Source organism: Cavia porcellus, unplaced genomic scaffold (genome assembly GCF_034190915.1).
Source record: "Cavia porcellus strain 051 isolate PalLab524CR breed Dunkin Hartley unplaced genomic scaffold, mCavPor4.1 scaffold_12, whole genome shotgun sequence".
NCBI classification, from domain to species: Eukaryota; Metazoa; Chordata; class Mammalia; order Rodentia; family Caviidae; genus Cavia; species Cavia porcellus.
In genome coordinates this window covers 46,373,785-46,389,980 of record NW_026947495.1, presented here as the reverse complement: position 1 = coordinate 46,389,980, position 16,196 = coordinate 46,373,785, and the positions used below count along the sequence as shown (strand labels likewise).

Genomic DNA, 16,196 nt, shown 5'->3' with positions numbered 1-16,196 from the left:
TTAGAATGTTTCAGGACTATTTAAACAAGGGTCTAGTTAACTTACTCTGAATTAAAAAGTACTAATAAAACTTTCTGGTTGTTGCTTCAAGGGGAAGCAAATGATATGCTTATTAACATTTTTTTAGAGAAAGTAAAAAAAAAAAACCAAAATAATAGGACAAACAAAGGAAAGGATCTGTTAAAATCATTTTAAAAATAGTTGCTGCATTTTGACACATTATAGTCCAAGCAGCAGGAAAGCCTATTTCATTATGAGAGTTCTAGCCAATTTTATGGGAACTCCTTTTTAACATTTAGTTTATTATCACTTTAACATATTAATCACACAAATTCAAGGGCTTCACTGTCATATTTCCATATGGATGTATTTCTCCACACTTGCAACTACCCGCTCAACAGTACAGCGAAGCTAAAAGATAGTTTTGTAGTGCCCTCTGGTGGTTAAAGGTTAGTAATGCTCCAGCTGAGATTCTGTTAGGAAAGGAAAAATTGAGTGAGATTTTATTTCCTGTTTCAGGGACGCAACTAAAAACTGTGTGTGTGTGTGTGTGTGTGTGTGTGTGTGTGTGTGTGTGTGTGTGTGTGTGTGTGTGTGTATACATTGACATAGTGTTTTTGAACAATATGTACAAATCCAATTACTTGGGGTAAAAAATACTAGGTTGCGCCACCTGAAAGAGCTGCTCTTTTTTGAGCTTTAAAAGTGGCGATTTTAAAGGAAATAATGCATTGTGATATATATAGACAAGCCACATAGTCTTATCACTTGAGGTCTGTAAACCATCAGAACCACTCTTCGGACTAGTTTCCTGCCTTTAATACCCTGCCTGGACTTCCCTACTCAGGCCAGGGGAATGGCAGAGCTGTGTTTGTTGGCAGGAGCTCTGACCTGCAGGAGAGTGGCTGCTCTGTGCAACTCCCTTTCTGGGAAGAACTGGATAGGAATGTGTGGCCCAAAAAGGGGACTTACTGTTGGTCACATCTGAGAACATGAATGAAGAAAGAAAATAGGAAACTTCTAAAGAAAACAAATGGATACTTTCAGTATTCACGAATAAACATAAAATTAGAAGTAAGATACAAGAGAGTGGAAGGGCTGATTAACCACCCCGTACACAGCCTTACACCTGCTCTGTGGTCCACTCAGCGCCTCGTACCTTCCCGTCCTCTTCTGAGGAGTCTCACTCCTAGCACACGTTTGAAATGGCTTTTCTCCAGACTGCCCGAGTTTCTCTTGGATTTGCACTTATCCAACACATCTAGTTTAGCATTTTTCCCTTTTCAGGCCACTTTTTGTGCTCTGGAATTTTATCTGCCATTCCCCAATGGTTTCTGTTATTTTCAAGCCCTCTTTGAAGCTGTAGATTTTGTTTTTAAATCCTGATTAAATTTTGTGCTCCCAGTACCTGATCTTGCTCAATGAATTTCCTCTACATTCAGAGGAAGGACGGAAGAACACTCCTTATTCTCCCTACAGAAACCGGTGTGACCTGATTGCTGCTTCGCTTTCCATCTCCGTCTGGTACTGGTTTCTGTTCTGTGCGCCCCAACAAGACTCATCTTTCCTTTTCTTCTGGAATGCCCTCAGCTTGCACTGGTCTTGAAGGTTTGCAAGGGTTATCCTGTCTACCAAGCTCTCTTTTTAGAGTTTGGTTGGCGCTTAGGGCTCCAGACTTGGTTCCACGGCACCCTCAGAGAGATTTTTGATCACACTAGCTTGGAAGGATTCTCCACCTGTGGCCTGTTCTCTAAATGAGAAGGATTACATTTTATATTGACATCTACTACTTGTTTATTGTCTTTCTTCCCAAGTCAGCTTTAAATTCCAAAGAAAGATATCAAGTGTACTTTATTTATCATTCTGCAATCCATTTCTGAAATATTGCCTGGTCTCCTAATGCACAGCAGTGTCTGTTGAATTGATCAATGAACATGACTGTCTCCTCAGGTTTATTTCTATTTAATCACCAATTGTGCTTGGTCTTATTGGTATTCATATTTGGTATTTATACATAAGAAAATGATTCATTTTACCTACACATTTTAGAAAGTTTTTTTTTTTTTTTAAACAGAGCAAGATCTGAAATCGCCAGCTGAACTTACCACACCACCAGCTCTCACAATGGGAGCCTTTAAGTCAGGAAAGACGTTGTCCAAGTACCACTTAAAGCTTTTACACTTCAGTTTCTTCCGCAGTTCCCTCTGCTGGGTGAGGTTGCCGGCATCCAGCCTTTGGTCTATGAGGTGGTCCCCGTGGCCATAGAACAGCTCTTTGTATTCATCCAGCCAGACCTCAGCCACCCGCACCAGGTTCCGCTCCACCGTCTTCAGGCGGTCTTTGGGGAAGGAATACGGATTGTCATTTCTGAAGATGTGGCCCACCCGGGAGCAGGGGACAATCTCGATTTCACCACCACACATCCACACCTGGAACAATTTGATGATAAGCAGCAATTATCAAACAAGTGTTCACAAATTGTGGGCAATCAACAGTGGTCAGAAAACACCTGGCAACTGTTTCTGTCTTTTTGCTGCATTACTTTCAAGTGGGAAAACATTTCTGTGATAAAAAGTAAAACTCAACAAATTCTTTTAGTTTTGTTAATTATGATGGTGGACTGCATCAAGATTACCTTATCTTTCCCCCCTAAAGAAATCTTCCGGGAATCCCAAAGTATAAAGCATAACGTGAATGCCTGTTGTGGTTGAACAGGGAAAGCTGAATGAATGTCAATTTGTTTACCCTCCCCTCCTCTCATCCTGGGGAGATCCATTAGGCTTGTGGCACGCACCATGCGTCAGCATAAATTCCAGAGTCACACCTCTTCTAATGTAGACCATGCAATCCCAGCTGCTTTATAGATGTTTCTACTCTGGTCATTGCTAAGAGTTACTTAGCTGCTGATCAATGATGGTATAAATGATTGAATGAAGTCCCCGAAGGAACTGCTTGTGGGATACAGCCGCCCTGCACTGGCCTTTTCCAGAGGTCCTCTTTTCCTCTTCTGTCACATGCATTTTCCAAAATCGCCCACTACCAATTGATTATAGGATTGTCAATATATTAGAGAAATATCCTAGGGGTGTTATTTTGCATCAAGTATCAATCCCACTGCATTTATACTGAAAGGCAGGAAATCTATACTAGTAAAATTAAACCAATGAAAATGATACAATGTTAATTGTATAGAAAATTTGAAAAAAAAAAAAAAGACTTGGTGATACCTTGAAAGAGAGCTCCATATTTTCTCCACCCCAAACATCAAGGCCAGGGTCATAGGTTCCAAGTTCAAAAAAGTAATTTTTATCAATAGAAAATAATCCACCTGCCATGACAGGGCACCTACATAAAGAAAAGATGGTTTTTTAAACTTACGTCTACAGGAACTCAACTTGTAGCATGGGACCTTTGTGCTTCTGCTCCAGAGTTAGGGAGGTCTTAGGATAGAATCACAAATAGACCTTCAAAACCTGACAAGATTGCTAGATTTTTGGTGCCAGATCTTGATTAAAGTCAGCAAAGAAAGATGTAACCTGAAACTAATTCCTTGTCTGTCCTAACTCTGACACTGACTCTCCAAGGATGTTCTTTTAACAAGACTTTCTTAGGGTTACCAAGTACCAGGTACTGTTGTATTATCTGTTTATTAATTTAAGTATGGCAAAAATTTTGCATCATTTTTAAGAAACCGAATCATGTGCAGAAAAGGTATGAAACTTTCCCTAGGTCAAGAGAGAGTGAGTCACACATCTGAGGTTCACACTTTGGAAATCTCTCTTGATTCTGCACTCCGCCATTACATGGTACTGCACTCAACTGTAGGCAAATTGGACTGACGGCTTGTTATGTGGAAAACAAGCCACGAATAAAGCACTTTATAAATATAATGTGCTTAAAGTATCCAAAAAATTCATGGTGGTAACTTCTGCTAGTCTTCCTATGAAACTAAAACAGACTCAAGGTAATTTGAGTTTATAGGGCAAGTAAATTGTAAAGTTGATATTCAGAAGAGTCTGACTCCAGAGCCTTGACGTTCTTATTGATCACAGTTTAGGAAGAAGTTAGAAACAGCGCTGATCACTTCCGGTGGTGGTCACCACTCAGCCAGTGGAAGGCGGTTCCTATGGAGCGCCTGCTTTGCCTTCAGGATGCATAGTACCCTCAAGGGTAAGAAAATTCCTGCCTCACACCCTTGCCCCTGTCTGCCAGTTATGTACCTAACTCTATCTGTGTGCCAGTCCTCCCTACCAGATTACACAGAATGCATTCTCTTCCTAACATATGCTAAGTATAATTTCAACTCAACCACTAAACTGACTGATAAAATGAGACTCTAAAAAAAAAGAGAAGTTCTTTAGGTTTGGGATTAGAAAAAGAGTGTTAAATTTAGGAAGGTCTGAGATGGATAGCAAGTTGTTGTTTTCTGATCTGTGTATCCCTGGGAAAATTATTTAACTTCTTTAAGTATGAATATCCTCATCTCCCTAAACTGAAAACGACCACTTCTCTTAGGGCTAAGGAGAAGGTTGAATGCCTGGCACAGTGAATGGTAGAACTTCTTCACTCCGTGGGGCATCCACACAGGAAATATCAAGCCAGGCATGAGAGAAGTGATTTCCGAAGGGAAAGCAGGCTGCAGGGCACAGCTTGCTAACTTGTGCTTGCTCGAGTTCTTTCTCCAGGAGGGCACAAGGACTCTCCTGCTCTGCGTAGGGCTGGCTGTTGCCTGTCCTGCAGGTCTGAACTCGGGGCAAGCGACAAGAGTCACCACTTAGGCTTTAAATCCACCCAGTGATCTTGAATCTATCTACCTCCAGTAATAAAGCCCAAATTCTAATTCATATTAGCTTCTGTGTCTGTCTCTTAATTTATTTACAGAATTTGGCGCCTGTCCCATGGAGAGCGTAGGATTTGACTGTGAAAGACAATCTCACTATAGCTATTATTATAATGATATTTCTATCACCATTATTTACTCTTTTAATTTTACTCATGTTTATTTAAGATTATGTGTGTTAATACAGCACATGGACCCAGTATTTGTTTCTTAGGTTACAATTTGTTTCTTAAGCTACAAATCCCAGGGAACAGGAAGAGTATTAGTGAATTTTCTAAGCTGAATTTTTCATGGCTGAATAGTGTTCAATTGGGTATTTAAAAATGACTTTGGTTAGTGGAAAACTAATTTCCCAGGAAAAATTTGCTTTTATAATCTTTTAGCTAGACTAACAATCCTTGATGTTCAAAGAATGATAGGTTAGAGCCATTTGGTGAAATTTTCTATACCTTTACAAAAAAATGTATGATTGCTTTCTAGTCTTATATTTTACATACTTACCTTATTACATCAGTTTCTTTAATTCTGTTTTTTGCAACGACCTCTGGAGGAATTGTTCTCCAACCAAAGTTCATGGGCCACACAAACACGCCTCTTTGAAAGTTGTCCACTGTCATGTAACTAATTCAGTAACAAACAAACAAGCACAATAACAAAGAACAAAGTACCACTTGAGATTGCATGTATCTCTATATGCTTCATCAACTAGCTCCATGACTTATTCATGTACAGAACAGGTACTTAGGTAGGCGATTTTAGATCAGCATCACTTAACAGTTTCAATCAAGAAAATTTATGAGTGCAATTTGTACTGGTGGCTAGCTGACCAAATTGCTTGCTTTTAACTTATACTTTAAAAACAATAATAGCTTTGTCTTTGTGTGCGTGCGTGCGTGCGTGTGCGTGCGTGTGTGTGTGTGTGTGTGTGTGTGTGTGTGTGTGGTGGTAGGGACTAAACCAAGGGCCTTTGGACTGAGCCAGATCTCAATTTTTTTTTTGGTAAAAAAAATTATATTTTGAGGGTCACTAAGTTACCCAGGTAGACTGAATTTTCAGTCCTCTTTCCTTGGCCTCCCAGAGTGCTGGGATTACACCCATGTGCCACCATGCTGGAGTATACCCTCGCCATTTTTGAGGAAGAAATAAACAATTTAGAAGCACAAATATGTTGGCCACAAAAAAGAAACACTCAAATTGAGGGAAATAAAGCTTAGGATTCAGCTTAATATAAAAGGGGATGAATTTGATAATAAATGGTGAAATTTATTGGTATTAAGAGTTAGCAGTAACCAAATATATTATTGGATAATGAGTACCACATACAAAGTACCTATTATATTTTCATTTATTTCAAATAAGTAAACAACTGATTGCTTAGATTTTTCAAAAAATGTTCCTCTTAAAGCCAGCACTTTTTACTGCTTGTGGGCAGAGATGTACTTAGAGATACTGAGGGGATATGCAGTCTTACCTCATGTCCTTGTCATTGATGACTTCAATTACTGGACAGGCCACTTTCTTTCTGCTTAAATAAACTCTTTCCAGAAGAGGCTCTAACCAACCAACGTTACATTCTACGTGAGAGTCTAGGAATGTCAACACATCACCTAGAGAGTACAACAAAGTTGAAAATATGATCTAGTGAGTGCATACCTCATGCACAGCAGTTTTGGGGACCGCTCCAGAAATCTTTTCTTCCTATTGAATTTCTGGTGCCTGAAATCTCATTCTATAATGATATGAAGAAATTCTGCACGTAAAAGCTTGGTGGGTAAGTATCGTCCATGGTTAGCAAGAAAGGGAAAAAATCTGATAAACTATTTAGAGTGGGAAGCAATTCTGAAGGGAATGCTCAGAATTTGGGTCATTGCTAAAGTTCCTTTTAAGGAAGGAGGCAAGTACCATTCATTCTGGGTGTGGAGGGTGTGGAAATTTACTTTTTGGAAAATCAGAGTGACGTGAAAATCATAATTTCCCCCCAAAAATGATTTTTAAAAAACCCCACTCTATATTATGAGCCAAGATAAATTAAAATGGAGGAACTAGGAAGAGCAGGAGGTGTTGTTAGAAGTGTTATGGACAGGGGAGCAGGGAATGTCGAGGTATACAGTAGTATTATTTTTGATAGATGAAGAGAGTTCTAGAGACTGGTTGCATGAGTATAAATTGCTGAACTTACACTTAAAATGACTAAGAGGGCTAATTTTACATTGTGTGTATCTTAACAAGTTTATAAAAGGTGTTATGAGAGAAAAAAGAAACTGGGAGACAGAAATACTTACACAAAATTATTTTTCCCTGTTGCATGAAGTACTACTCTCAGCCTTCTGATGAAAACTCAGTTGCATACACAGTGCTTTACATGATCTTATACAAGTGGAGGGAGTGTGTGTGTGTGTGTGTGTGTGTGTGTGTGTGTGTGTGTGATTACTGGTAAGTTGAATAATCAATCCCTAGCCCAAATCCCCTGTGATCTCTCATCCATCCACAGGAATTATGAGGTGTCTACCTGATAGACCTCAGGATGCAAAGCTGCCCTTCCGCCCAGATGTGGTGCCTGCCGGGGCAGTGCAGTCTCCACTGGGAGCTGCTGTCAAGGGCTCCAGCTCTCACTACCTCTGGCCCTTCCACGTAGCTGCATTCCTGGTCCAGCTGCCTCCCTTCAGAGGCCTTTCCCTGGTCACAGCCTCTGTCAAGGCCTCTGCTAATGGAAATGGAGTTGGTCTTGAGCCTATTTTTTTCCACTGTGACTCAGACTTCAGTGCTCTGTCAGCAAAGACACGATCCTGATTTCTGCTTTGCTCTGCCCGCCATGCTGAGCCATCCCATGGACGAAGCCAGCCCCTTCTGTTTCCCCACTTGCTGATACTTTTGCTGCGAGCAATGAAGACTTGACCGTCATCTTCGTTTTGCCTTATTGTTTTCATTGATTACTCCAATACCTGGCTGCTCAGCTAACATCGGTTACTATCTATTAAGAGTTTGCCTGTCCCAGACTGAAGCACTCTACACCGTTGCTCTTTTTAATCCTTGCCACGAAATTACGAGTAAGTCTGATTTGTATCCCTCTTTAAAAGATAAGGAAAATTGAACATGTAAATAAGGACCAAAATGTATAATAGATATTGTGGAATAGGAAGAAAATGTTCAAATGGGAAGGGGAGCTAGGGAGAGAAGTGGAGGAAAGGAAGGAAAGGAAAAGAAAACAAATGAGAAAAGAAGAAAAAGATAGAAGCACGATGTTAGTAAATAGGGAGGATAAGAGGGTTGAGAGGAGGAGAGCTGGAAAAATAGAATCAAGTTATGTCATGTACAGGTACAAATTCTCTGTAATGAATATAATCATTATGTACACCTAAAACGTACCAATAAATTTAAATTTTAGAAAAGATAAGGAAATTGAAGAACAATGAATTAGAATAAGGTTGCCCACATCTTTCAAGGTTGCCCCGCTACTTAGTGGTAATATTAGAAAAACGATGGGTCACCCCATAGCTTATGCTATTTTAAAAATGCAAGAAAGAGGCAGAATTGTGAGTTCAGGAGGGCTTTCAAACAAGATGAGCATCCATGACATGGATGACATGTCATGATTAACTAAATCTATGAACTGTCTCTCAGTCAGTGAAATTCAGCATTGTATTAATTACCTGGCCATCAATAGAATTTTTGTATGAGGATAAAGGTCTGAACTTTATCCAAAGTTTAGGTGAGGAGTTCTTGAAAAGTTTCTTTAGGCAGAAAAAACTCCTACGCAGAAGGAAACTTGCTAAGCAGAAACTTCCCCTGTAGCCTCCTCTCTTGAAGATACTGGTTACATCTCCTAATCATGCTGGCGGAGATTATTTTTTAGGAGATCAGCACTTTTTTGGTAATGAAAGGCTGTCGCCCCTGTTCTGTTCTATGTGCATATATACTCCTCAAATTCTCATAAAATCTGACTCCCCAAGTGAGTCCTTTGAAGATGATTCGATTGTGAAGGTGGTGCCCTCCTGCATAGAACTGGCCCCCTAAAAAAGAAGAGGAAGAACTCAGCCCACCAAAATGAGGAAGACCACAAGTCAGGCTGCCAATTAAGACAAGAGGGACACTCAGCTCTTCCTCCTCAAGTTGTGGCCAAAGACAAGATCCTAGAAGATACCCTCCAGTCAGCAGAATACACCCAAAAAAGTACTGATTTATCTAGAACTACTGGTAGAAACCTAAGAAAGGTAAGATCTGCTCCCCCTGCAGAAACTAACTCTTCAAGAATTGTTGGTTGTGGCACAGAGCAAGCAGCTGTATTTGTGGGACTCCTTAGCCTTCATAGGAAATGCAGAGGCAGAAGTGCCAGAAACACACCAGAACACCGTCAGCTTCCCCAGTGTCAGTTACTCCCACCGAGTTAGGTGAAGAGTCATGATCTTTAAACATCACTTCAAGACTTTGTCTCCAGGTTAGCGAATCCAAGAAAAGAAACAGGAAAAGACAGTCTATGGAGCTATCTCCAATGCCGCTGAATTGAAGGAGTTTTGGCCAACAGGGAGGATTTCATAAATTGCCTACTTTTGAGCTACTTTTTGTAGGATTACTGCAGCATGGTGATAACTGGCCTTTTTGGAAACTGGTCTCTAAAATCCAGGTACCAGACTACTATGACATCATTAGAAAGCCCATCGCTTTAAATATAATTTGTGAAAAAGTAAATAAAAATTAGCATCTGAATTTACTGATATCAAATTAATGTTTTCAAACTGCTTTGAGTACAGTACTTGTAACACAAGTGAAGCAAAATCTGGAACCAGGCTTCAAGCATTTTTCACATTCAGGCTCAAAAACTTGGACTCCATGTCACACCCAGTAATGTGGACCATGTTAGCACAGCACCCACTGCACAAAGTCACAAATCTGATTTTTGCCCTTCAAAGGGATATATTTCAGGAAACATTTGCTCATGAAGATGGAACATTAAATCATGCCCTAAAGCAAATATGTGTATAAAGCAGTAACAGCTGATTGACCACTTGAAGTGTGCGGCCTGTACTAGTCTCGATTTTAATATTAAGCACTGAGAGAGTATAGGAAAGATTTCCTTAGATACAGTTTCAGAATCTAATAAATTTGACATATGCATGGATACAATACTGGTTTACAGAGGTGTTTGTACATTTTGAGATCATTCATGTGTGCAGATATCTTATAAAATATTCTTTCATCTTATGATTTATTTTATCATTGATTTTTTTTAGAAGTTGTGGTATTAAGGGAGAAATATCTGCACAGATGGGTGTTCCGCTACAGCACACTTTAGAGAAATGTGTACAAGTCTTAAGAACTATTTAACGAGCACATTCTTTCAAACTACACACGAATGGATCCAATTTTATATCCCTCCAGTGCTGACTAGGGATATTAAGTCTAAGTTTATTAACTGGATACTTATTTAGCATTCAAAGTAATTCATGAATTTGTTTTCTTTTTATAAAATTTATACTTGGAAATAGTTAATTTTTAAAACATTATACTGTTTTTATTTCTCTAATTTCCCCAGTGTTCAAATATTTCACCCTTCCTTGCCCCTGAAAGCTTTCTCAGTTTTACAACTGTTTTACAAGTTTTTGGGTACAGCTTTTTAAGTGTATAACTAAAATACATTTTTTTCAAGTTAACAAAAAAGTTCGAGTGAGGTTTTGGCCTCCTGGCATACGGAGCTGTAACTAGATGCCATTTTATTTTAGTACTGGGGGTTGAATCTAGGGCCTTTGCATTGAGCTATGGTCCCAGCCCTTTTTCTCTTTTATTTTTATCTATCAAGTTCTTGCCAAACCATTAAGTTGCCCAGGCTAAGTTTCAACTTGTGTTCCTCTTGTCTCAGCCTCCCCGAGTGCTGGGATTACATGTGTGTCCCACCACTCCCCGCTCAGGGTGCCAGTTTTCAGGGAAAGGGCGTATCTTTTCAGACACTGAATCTACCCAGCTGTTTGATCATGAACTTTGTACCTTCCAGAACTATCAGCAGTAAGTGGAAGGTGCTTAGAAACGACCCAGTCTGAGGTGCTTTGCTACTGCAGCCTGAACAGGTTAATTTATGCCCTACCATGTCCTCTTCCACGGGTGCCTCCCCAGTGATGGGAAATTTCATGAAACATCTAGACCTAGAGGGCATGTATACATAGCTTGCAAAGGTTACTTGGCGAATGGCACAGCATCTGTTAAATGCAGCCTTCTTTCTCTCACCATTCTACTTGTGGTCCATTCAGACCCCGAGTTAAAAAAGAGTGGTCTCTATTGCTCTACCTGCCCCGTCCCTAGAGAAGTCTTGCTGGGTCAAAGGCATTTGGAACAACTTATTCAGTCCTCAGTGACAGCTGGGATTGTCTGCATTCACTTCTTGCCTAGCCTGGATGTCAGCAAAGATTCTCATTCAGTTGTTGCCAGGACCTGAGGGAATTCACATTTGCCCTAAACACAACCTAGAATTTTACATAGTTTTGTTTGGGGGAGGAGCAGCTGAATCCTGTGCTGAAATGCCAACCTTCTAATCCCAGGCATTTTACTTTCAAAGAGCTCAGGACTCTGTTAGATGAAAAGGAATTCTTGGTATCATGTCTCTCGGCAAGATTTCTCCTGGTGGCACACAGTTTGTGGATGTTGCACACAGTGCAGCTGATGCTGAGAGGTGGAGAGGAGCAGTGGATTTAGGACAGTGTTGAAGTTACACACAATTCTACTGAACTTCATTAAGGTCTGTCTTATGAGGATATTTCTAAGATCTCTCTAATACATAAATTTTCAATCAATGGGTAGTATTGTTTATTTTTTAATAAATGTTTAAACTCAAGCTCAGAATAATTAATCTGATACTGGTTGGAAATTGGCATGGTTTTATGTTTCCTAAGACTAGATTCCAGTAATGCTGGATTGTTTACAGATGGGTTTCACTGTAGTTTAATATTTTTTATTTTTGCTAACCCAGTCCTTCTCAGTGTGCCAAACAGCTTTGGCTTCTTTTCGAGCATGGACTCCCTACTTACATTTAGTTGACCAACATGCAATATTGCTGCCAGCACTAATTAGTACTGGAATGATGTGGATTTAGCTTGATACTTTATTTTGCATGATGTATAAGTAACACTGAAAGAACCACTTGTTTAACCCGTAGCAGAAACAAGTTGTAGAAATTTATAGAAAGATGCCCACTGGTGCTTTCCAGGAAATCTAGGTGTTGGTCAGTGAAAGGGTTTTGGTCCAGATGGGACACTGTAGCCAGAAAAGACCTCAGCCGGAATCAGGGAGCTCCTGCCTCTCCTGCCCCTAGAGATTTACCTGTAACTCTATATCCCCCCACCCTTTGGAATCTGCTCCTGGCGCCAAACGTGTGCCAATGAAATACCTGTGCATCTCTAATGGCCTTAGGGCACTGCCCTAAGCTTAGACTACTTATATGCCCCCACACCACGTGTCCGCAAGAGAGAGATCGCTGGACTTCAGTGGCCGGGGTGCCAGTCATCTCTCTCCGTGTTCTCAGAGTAAAGGCCTCTTTTTGTTTTATACTTCTCATCTTTTAGAAATACTTTTCATCTTTTGGAAATAATCCTATCATTTGGTGCCGTGACTCGATCGGCAGGAGATTGACTCCTGGGACACACACCCAGTTGAGTCCCCAGGCGATTCACAAACTGGATAACATCCTGGCTTAATTCTGTGCTTTTTCTTCTCCCGAGAAGCATTTCACTTGTCACTGGCCATCTCCACACACCACCAAACAGATTGATTTCAGGTGAGCACCCTCCGGGAAACTCGTGGCACTGGGCCAGGCCCCACTGTGTGGGTCTCTGGCATTTTCATGTCCTTAGGACAGCCCTGAGCAGGGTTTTTTTTTTTCTGGGCTAGCCTGTGTCCACACTAAAATTTCTCATATTCTTTGGGTTCTGATAGCCCAAAGCAGAGATTTGAAAAAATCTGAAAAAATCCCTCGCTTCCCTTAGAAGCATAGCGCTTTCACTGGCAAAACTGCTACTGTCCTCACCCAAACCCCACTTGTAAATTTCTCAGTGATGACTAGAATATATGAGTTTTTGGAACCTTAGCCCCGCCATGTGGTGCCACAGAATCAGTGATGCCTTATTCTCTGGACCAAGGTTTTTTTCTTGCCTGAACCAGTCATGGGAAACACATTTCCTAACTCCCAAAAAGGCCGTTACAATGCTTAATTTCCAATTTACATACCCTAAAAATTAAAAGTACCATGAAAACTAAACTATTAACTTTTTACTGCCAGGAAGTTTGGCCCACGTACTCACTCCTCGGCAAGCATTGGTCTAGGGAAGGAACATTTGATGTCTCCATCCTACAAACACTGTATGATTTTTGCCGAGCCAGTGACAGTGTGATAGAGCTGCCGTACAATGAGGCATTCCTAGCTCTGAGAACACGCCCCTCTCTCATTAAAGTCCTGTAATCTCACGCAAATACTCTTGGCTAGCTCTACCGCGACCCAATCTGTTTCATCCTGTTCCCAGGATATGCTTGAAGAAGTCCCTCCGATTTTCTCTTCTTGGCCCTCACTGCCCCCTGTATATCCCCAAATTGATTCCTCATCCTTATTTTGCTCCCCACTGCCATCCCCTTCCCCTGCCCCTGGTCCCTCTGCACCAAAATTACCTCTCACTGCATGATCCTCTCTCCCTCCACCTTTCACAATACAGGCCTCTCCCAGCAGCTCTGCTCTGCCCTCTAACACTTTCTTGCCACCCATCCACCACACTAGATTGCGTTCCTTGTGCCCTTCCAGCAAGCAGCGTGATTTTTCCAGCTTGAGCTGGGAACAGTGGCCATGTGGCAGCCCTCTACCATGTGACAGGGCGCCGCCATGTTCAGGCGGTTGCCGTGACAATGGGGCACTGCCATGTTCAGGCAGGTCACATGGTGACAGGGTGCTGCCATGTTCATTTGGGTCTCGTGGTCAATGGGCGCCCCCTTGTGGCTCCTCTTGTGAACAGCAACAGCCGCCTTGTTGCAGTCCACATGACAGTTGCCGGCAACAATCCTCTTGCTGCAAGGCATACAGTGAGATGCCATCTGCCTGTGTTTCCTCGTCCCAGGGTGAGCGGCAACCGCTCTATAGCTGCTCTGCAGATAATTGCTCACACATGCCTACCGGGTGGATAGCTACCCAATGGCACTTTCCTCCACATTCTTCTCCTGAAGCTCTGCTACCACTTCATGAGCAAGCTGGCCCAGAGGGACTTTGTTAATATACATGTGCCTTTTTCCGTTTCTGATCTCTCTCAGATTACCCATAAATTAGGCAGCTTCTCTGTTGACCCACAGAATTATATCAGGTAATTTGAATTTATTACTAATTGTTATGATTTACATTTTAAAGATGTTTATGTGATTTTAAATACCACCCTTAGCTCACAAGAGTGAAATCAGCTGTGGCAGGTAGCTCGAGAAGAAGCTGATGCAGGCATAGGGCAAACACCACTGAAAACGACCTTGGGCCTGTGGCTTTGCCAGACCAAGATCCTGACTGGAACTATCAGAATGGCAAGGTTCAAAAAAATTACATAAGATGATTGAGTGTCTGATTGTGGGCCTTAATAAGATTGCTCACAAACATACTAACTACAACAAGCTCTTAGAACCAGTCCAGGAGGCTAAGGAACACCCGGCTATGTTTTTAAATCGGCTTCAGGAAACCTTAATCAAGTATACTAATGTAAACCCAGACTCTCATGAAGGGATGATTGTTGTTATCTCTTATTTTATTTCACAGTCTGCTCCTGATATTCGTGCAAAATTACAAAAGGTTGAACATGGCCCTCAAACTCCACAAGGGGATCTACTTAAATTAGCCTTCCGTATCTTCAACAAAAGAGATAAGATTCAAAAAGAGAAAAAACAAGCTCAAAAATTAAAGTTTGCTAAATATCAGTCTGACTTCTTAGCAGTGGCACTTGGATCTCCCAAGACAAAAAATCCACAACAAAGTGTGGCTGCCTGAGTCCCGCCCAGACTGTGCTTCAAATGCAGCAAACAAGGACATTGGGCAAAAGACTGCCCTAACCCTGGCATTCCTCTTGGGCCCTGCCCATACTGCAATGTTAAAGGGCATTGGAAGAGCGATTGTCCTAGATGCCAGCAAGCGGCTAGGCCATCCTCTAATCCCTCGCCCTCACAGGAGACTTTGTCAATGCCAGATTTGTCACTGACTGACCTGCTCGGACATGCTGAGGAAGATTGATCGGGCTCGGGGCTCACAGCCCCCACTCTGGTAAACTTGTTGGAGCCCCGAGTCTCTCTGGAGGTCTCAGGCAAAATAATATCTCTGCTTGTGGATATGGGGGTGACTTACAGTGTACTTCCTGAGTTTTCAGGACCCTGTAGTAAGTCCTTGATTTCTGTTGAGGGTGTTGACAGCCAGCTGAATCAACCTTTGCAGACCGGGCCTATCCCATGTAGATTCTTATCTATAGCTTCCTAGTAATCCCAACATGTCCCACACCCCTTTTAGGTAGAGACCTTCTACAAAAGCTTATTTTTTCCTTCACTTTCTCTCTCCCCACAGCCCTAATCCTCCAAACAGCCTCACAATGCATCACAAAGCCATTCCCCCCTCTTCCTCCTTCTCTGGTTGACCCCGTGGTTTGGGACACAACCAATCCCACTCTGGCTACACATGCCATGCCTGTTTTAATCCATCTCAAGGATCCCTCAATTTTTCCCTGTGTTCCCCAATACCCCATAGTTCCCCAACATTTAAGGAAACTTAAACCCATAATTAAGCAGCTTTCTTAAACCTCCCCATTCACCCCACAATACTCCCATTCTCCTGGTACTCAAACCTGATGGGTCCTATCGCCTGGTACAGGACCTTAGGGTAATTAACAGTGCTGTTACCCCCACTCACCCAGTGGTGCCAAATCCTTATACCATGCTCTCTCATATCCCTCCCTCCACTACTCACCTTACAGTTATAGATCTTAAAGATGCCTTCTTCACTATCCCCCTACACCCTGATTGCCAGAACCTCTTTGCGTTTACATGGGCTGACCCAGACACTCTCAGGTCTCAACAACTTACTTGGACAGTGCTCCCCCAAGGGTTCAGAGATAGTCCCCACTTCTTTAGTCAGGCTTTTGCTACTGACCTCACAGAACTTGATCTCAAACCTAGTGTTCTTCTTCAATACATAGACGACCTCCTATTATGTTCTCCATCCCATATGTTAGCCATACACCACTCAGCCAGTCTTCTTAATTTCCTTGCTAGTCATGGATACAGGGTCTCTCCTGTTAAAGCCCAGATACCCCCCCCAAAAGTCAAATACCTAGGTCTTGCTCTCACCCCCACCACTTGCTCCATCACCTCA

At 41.7% G+C, this 16,196-nt stretch overlaps 1 protein-coding gene across 1 annotated transcript in view; it reads right to left on the bottom strand.

Annotated features, from left to right (window-relative positions):
• Galnt5 (polypeptide N-acetylgalactosaminyltransferase 5) overlaps nucleotides 1-16,196 on the bottom strand; it is a 50,515-nt gene that overhangs the window by 12,270 nt on the left and 22,049 nt on the right. The window contains exons 4-7 of the mRNA XM_003478576.3: nucleotides 6,312-6,447; nucleotides 5,342-5,461; nucleotides 3,228-3,345; nucleotides 2,106-2,429 (exon numbers count right to left, since the gene is read on the bottom strand). Coding sequence (XP_003478624.2) covers nucleotides 2,106-2,429; nucleotides 3,228-3,345; nucleotides 5,342-5,461; nucleotides 6,312-6,447 — 698 coding nt within the window. The remainder of the gene's footprint in view (nucleotides 1-2,105; nucleotides 2,430-3,227; nucleotides 3,346-5,341; nucleotides 5,462-6,311; nucleotides 6,448-16,196) is intronic.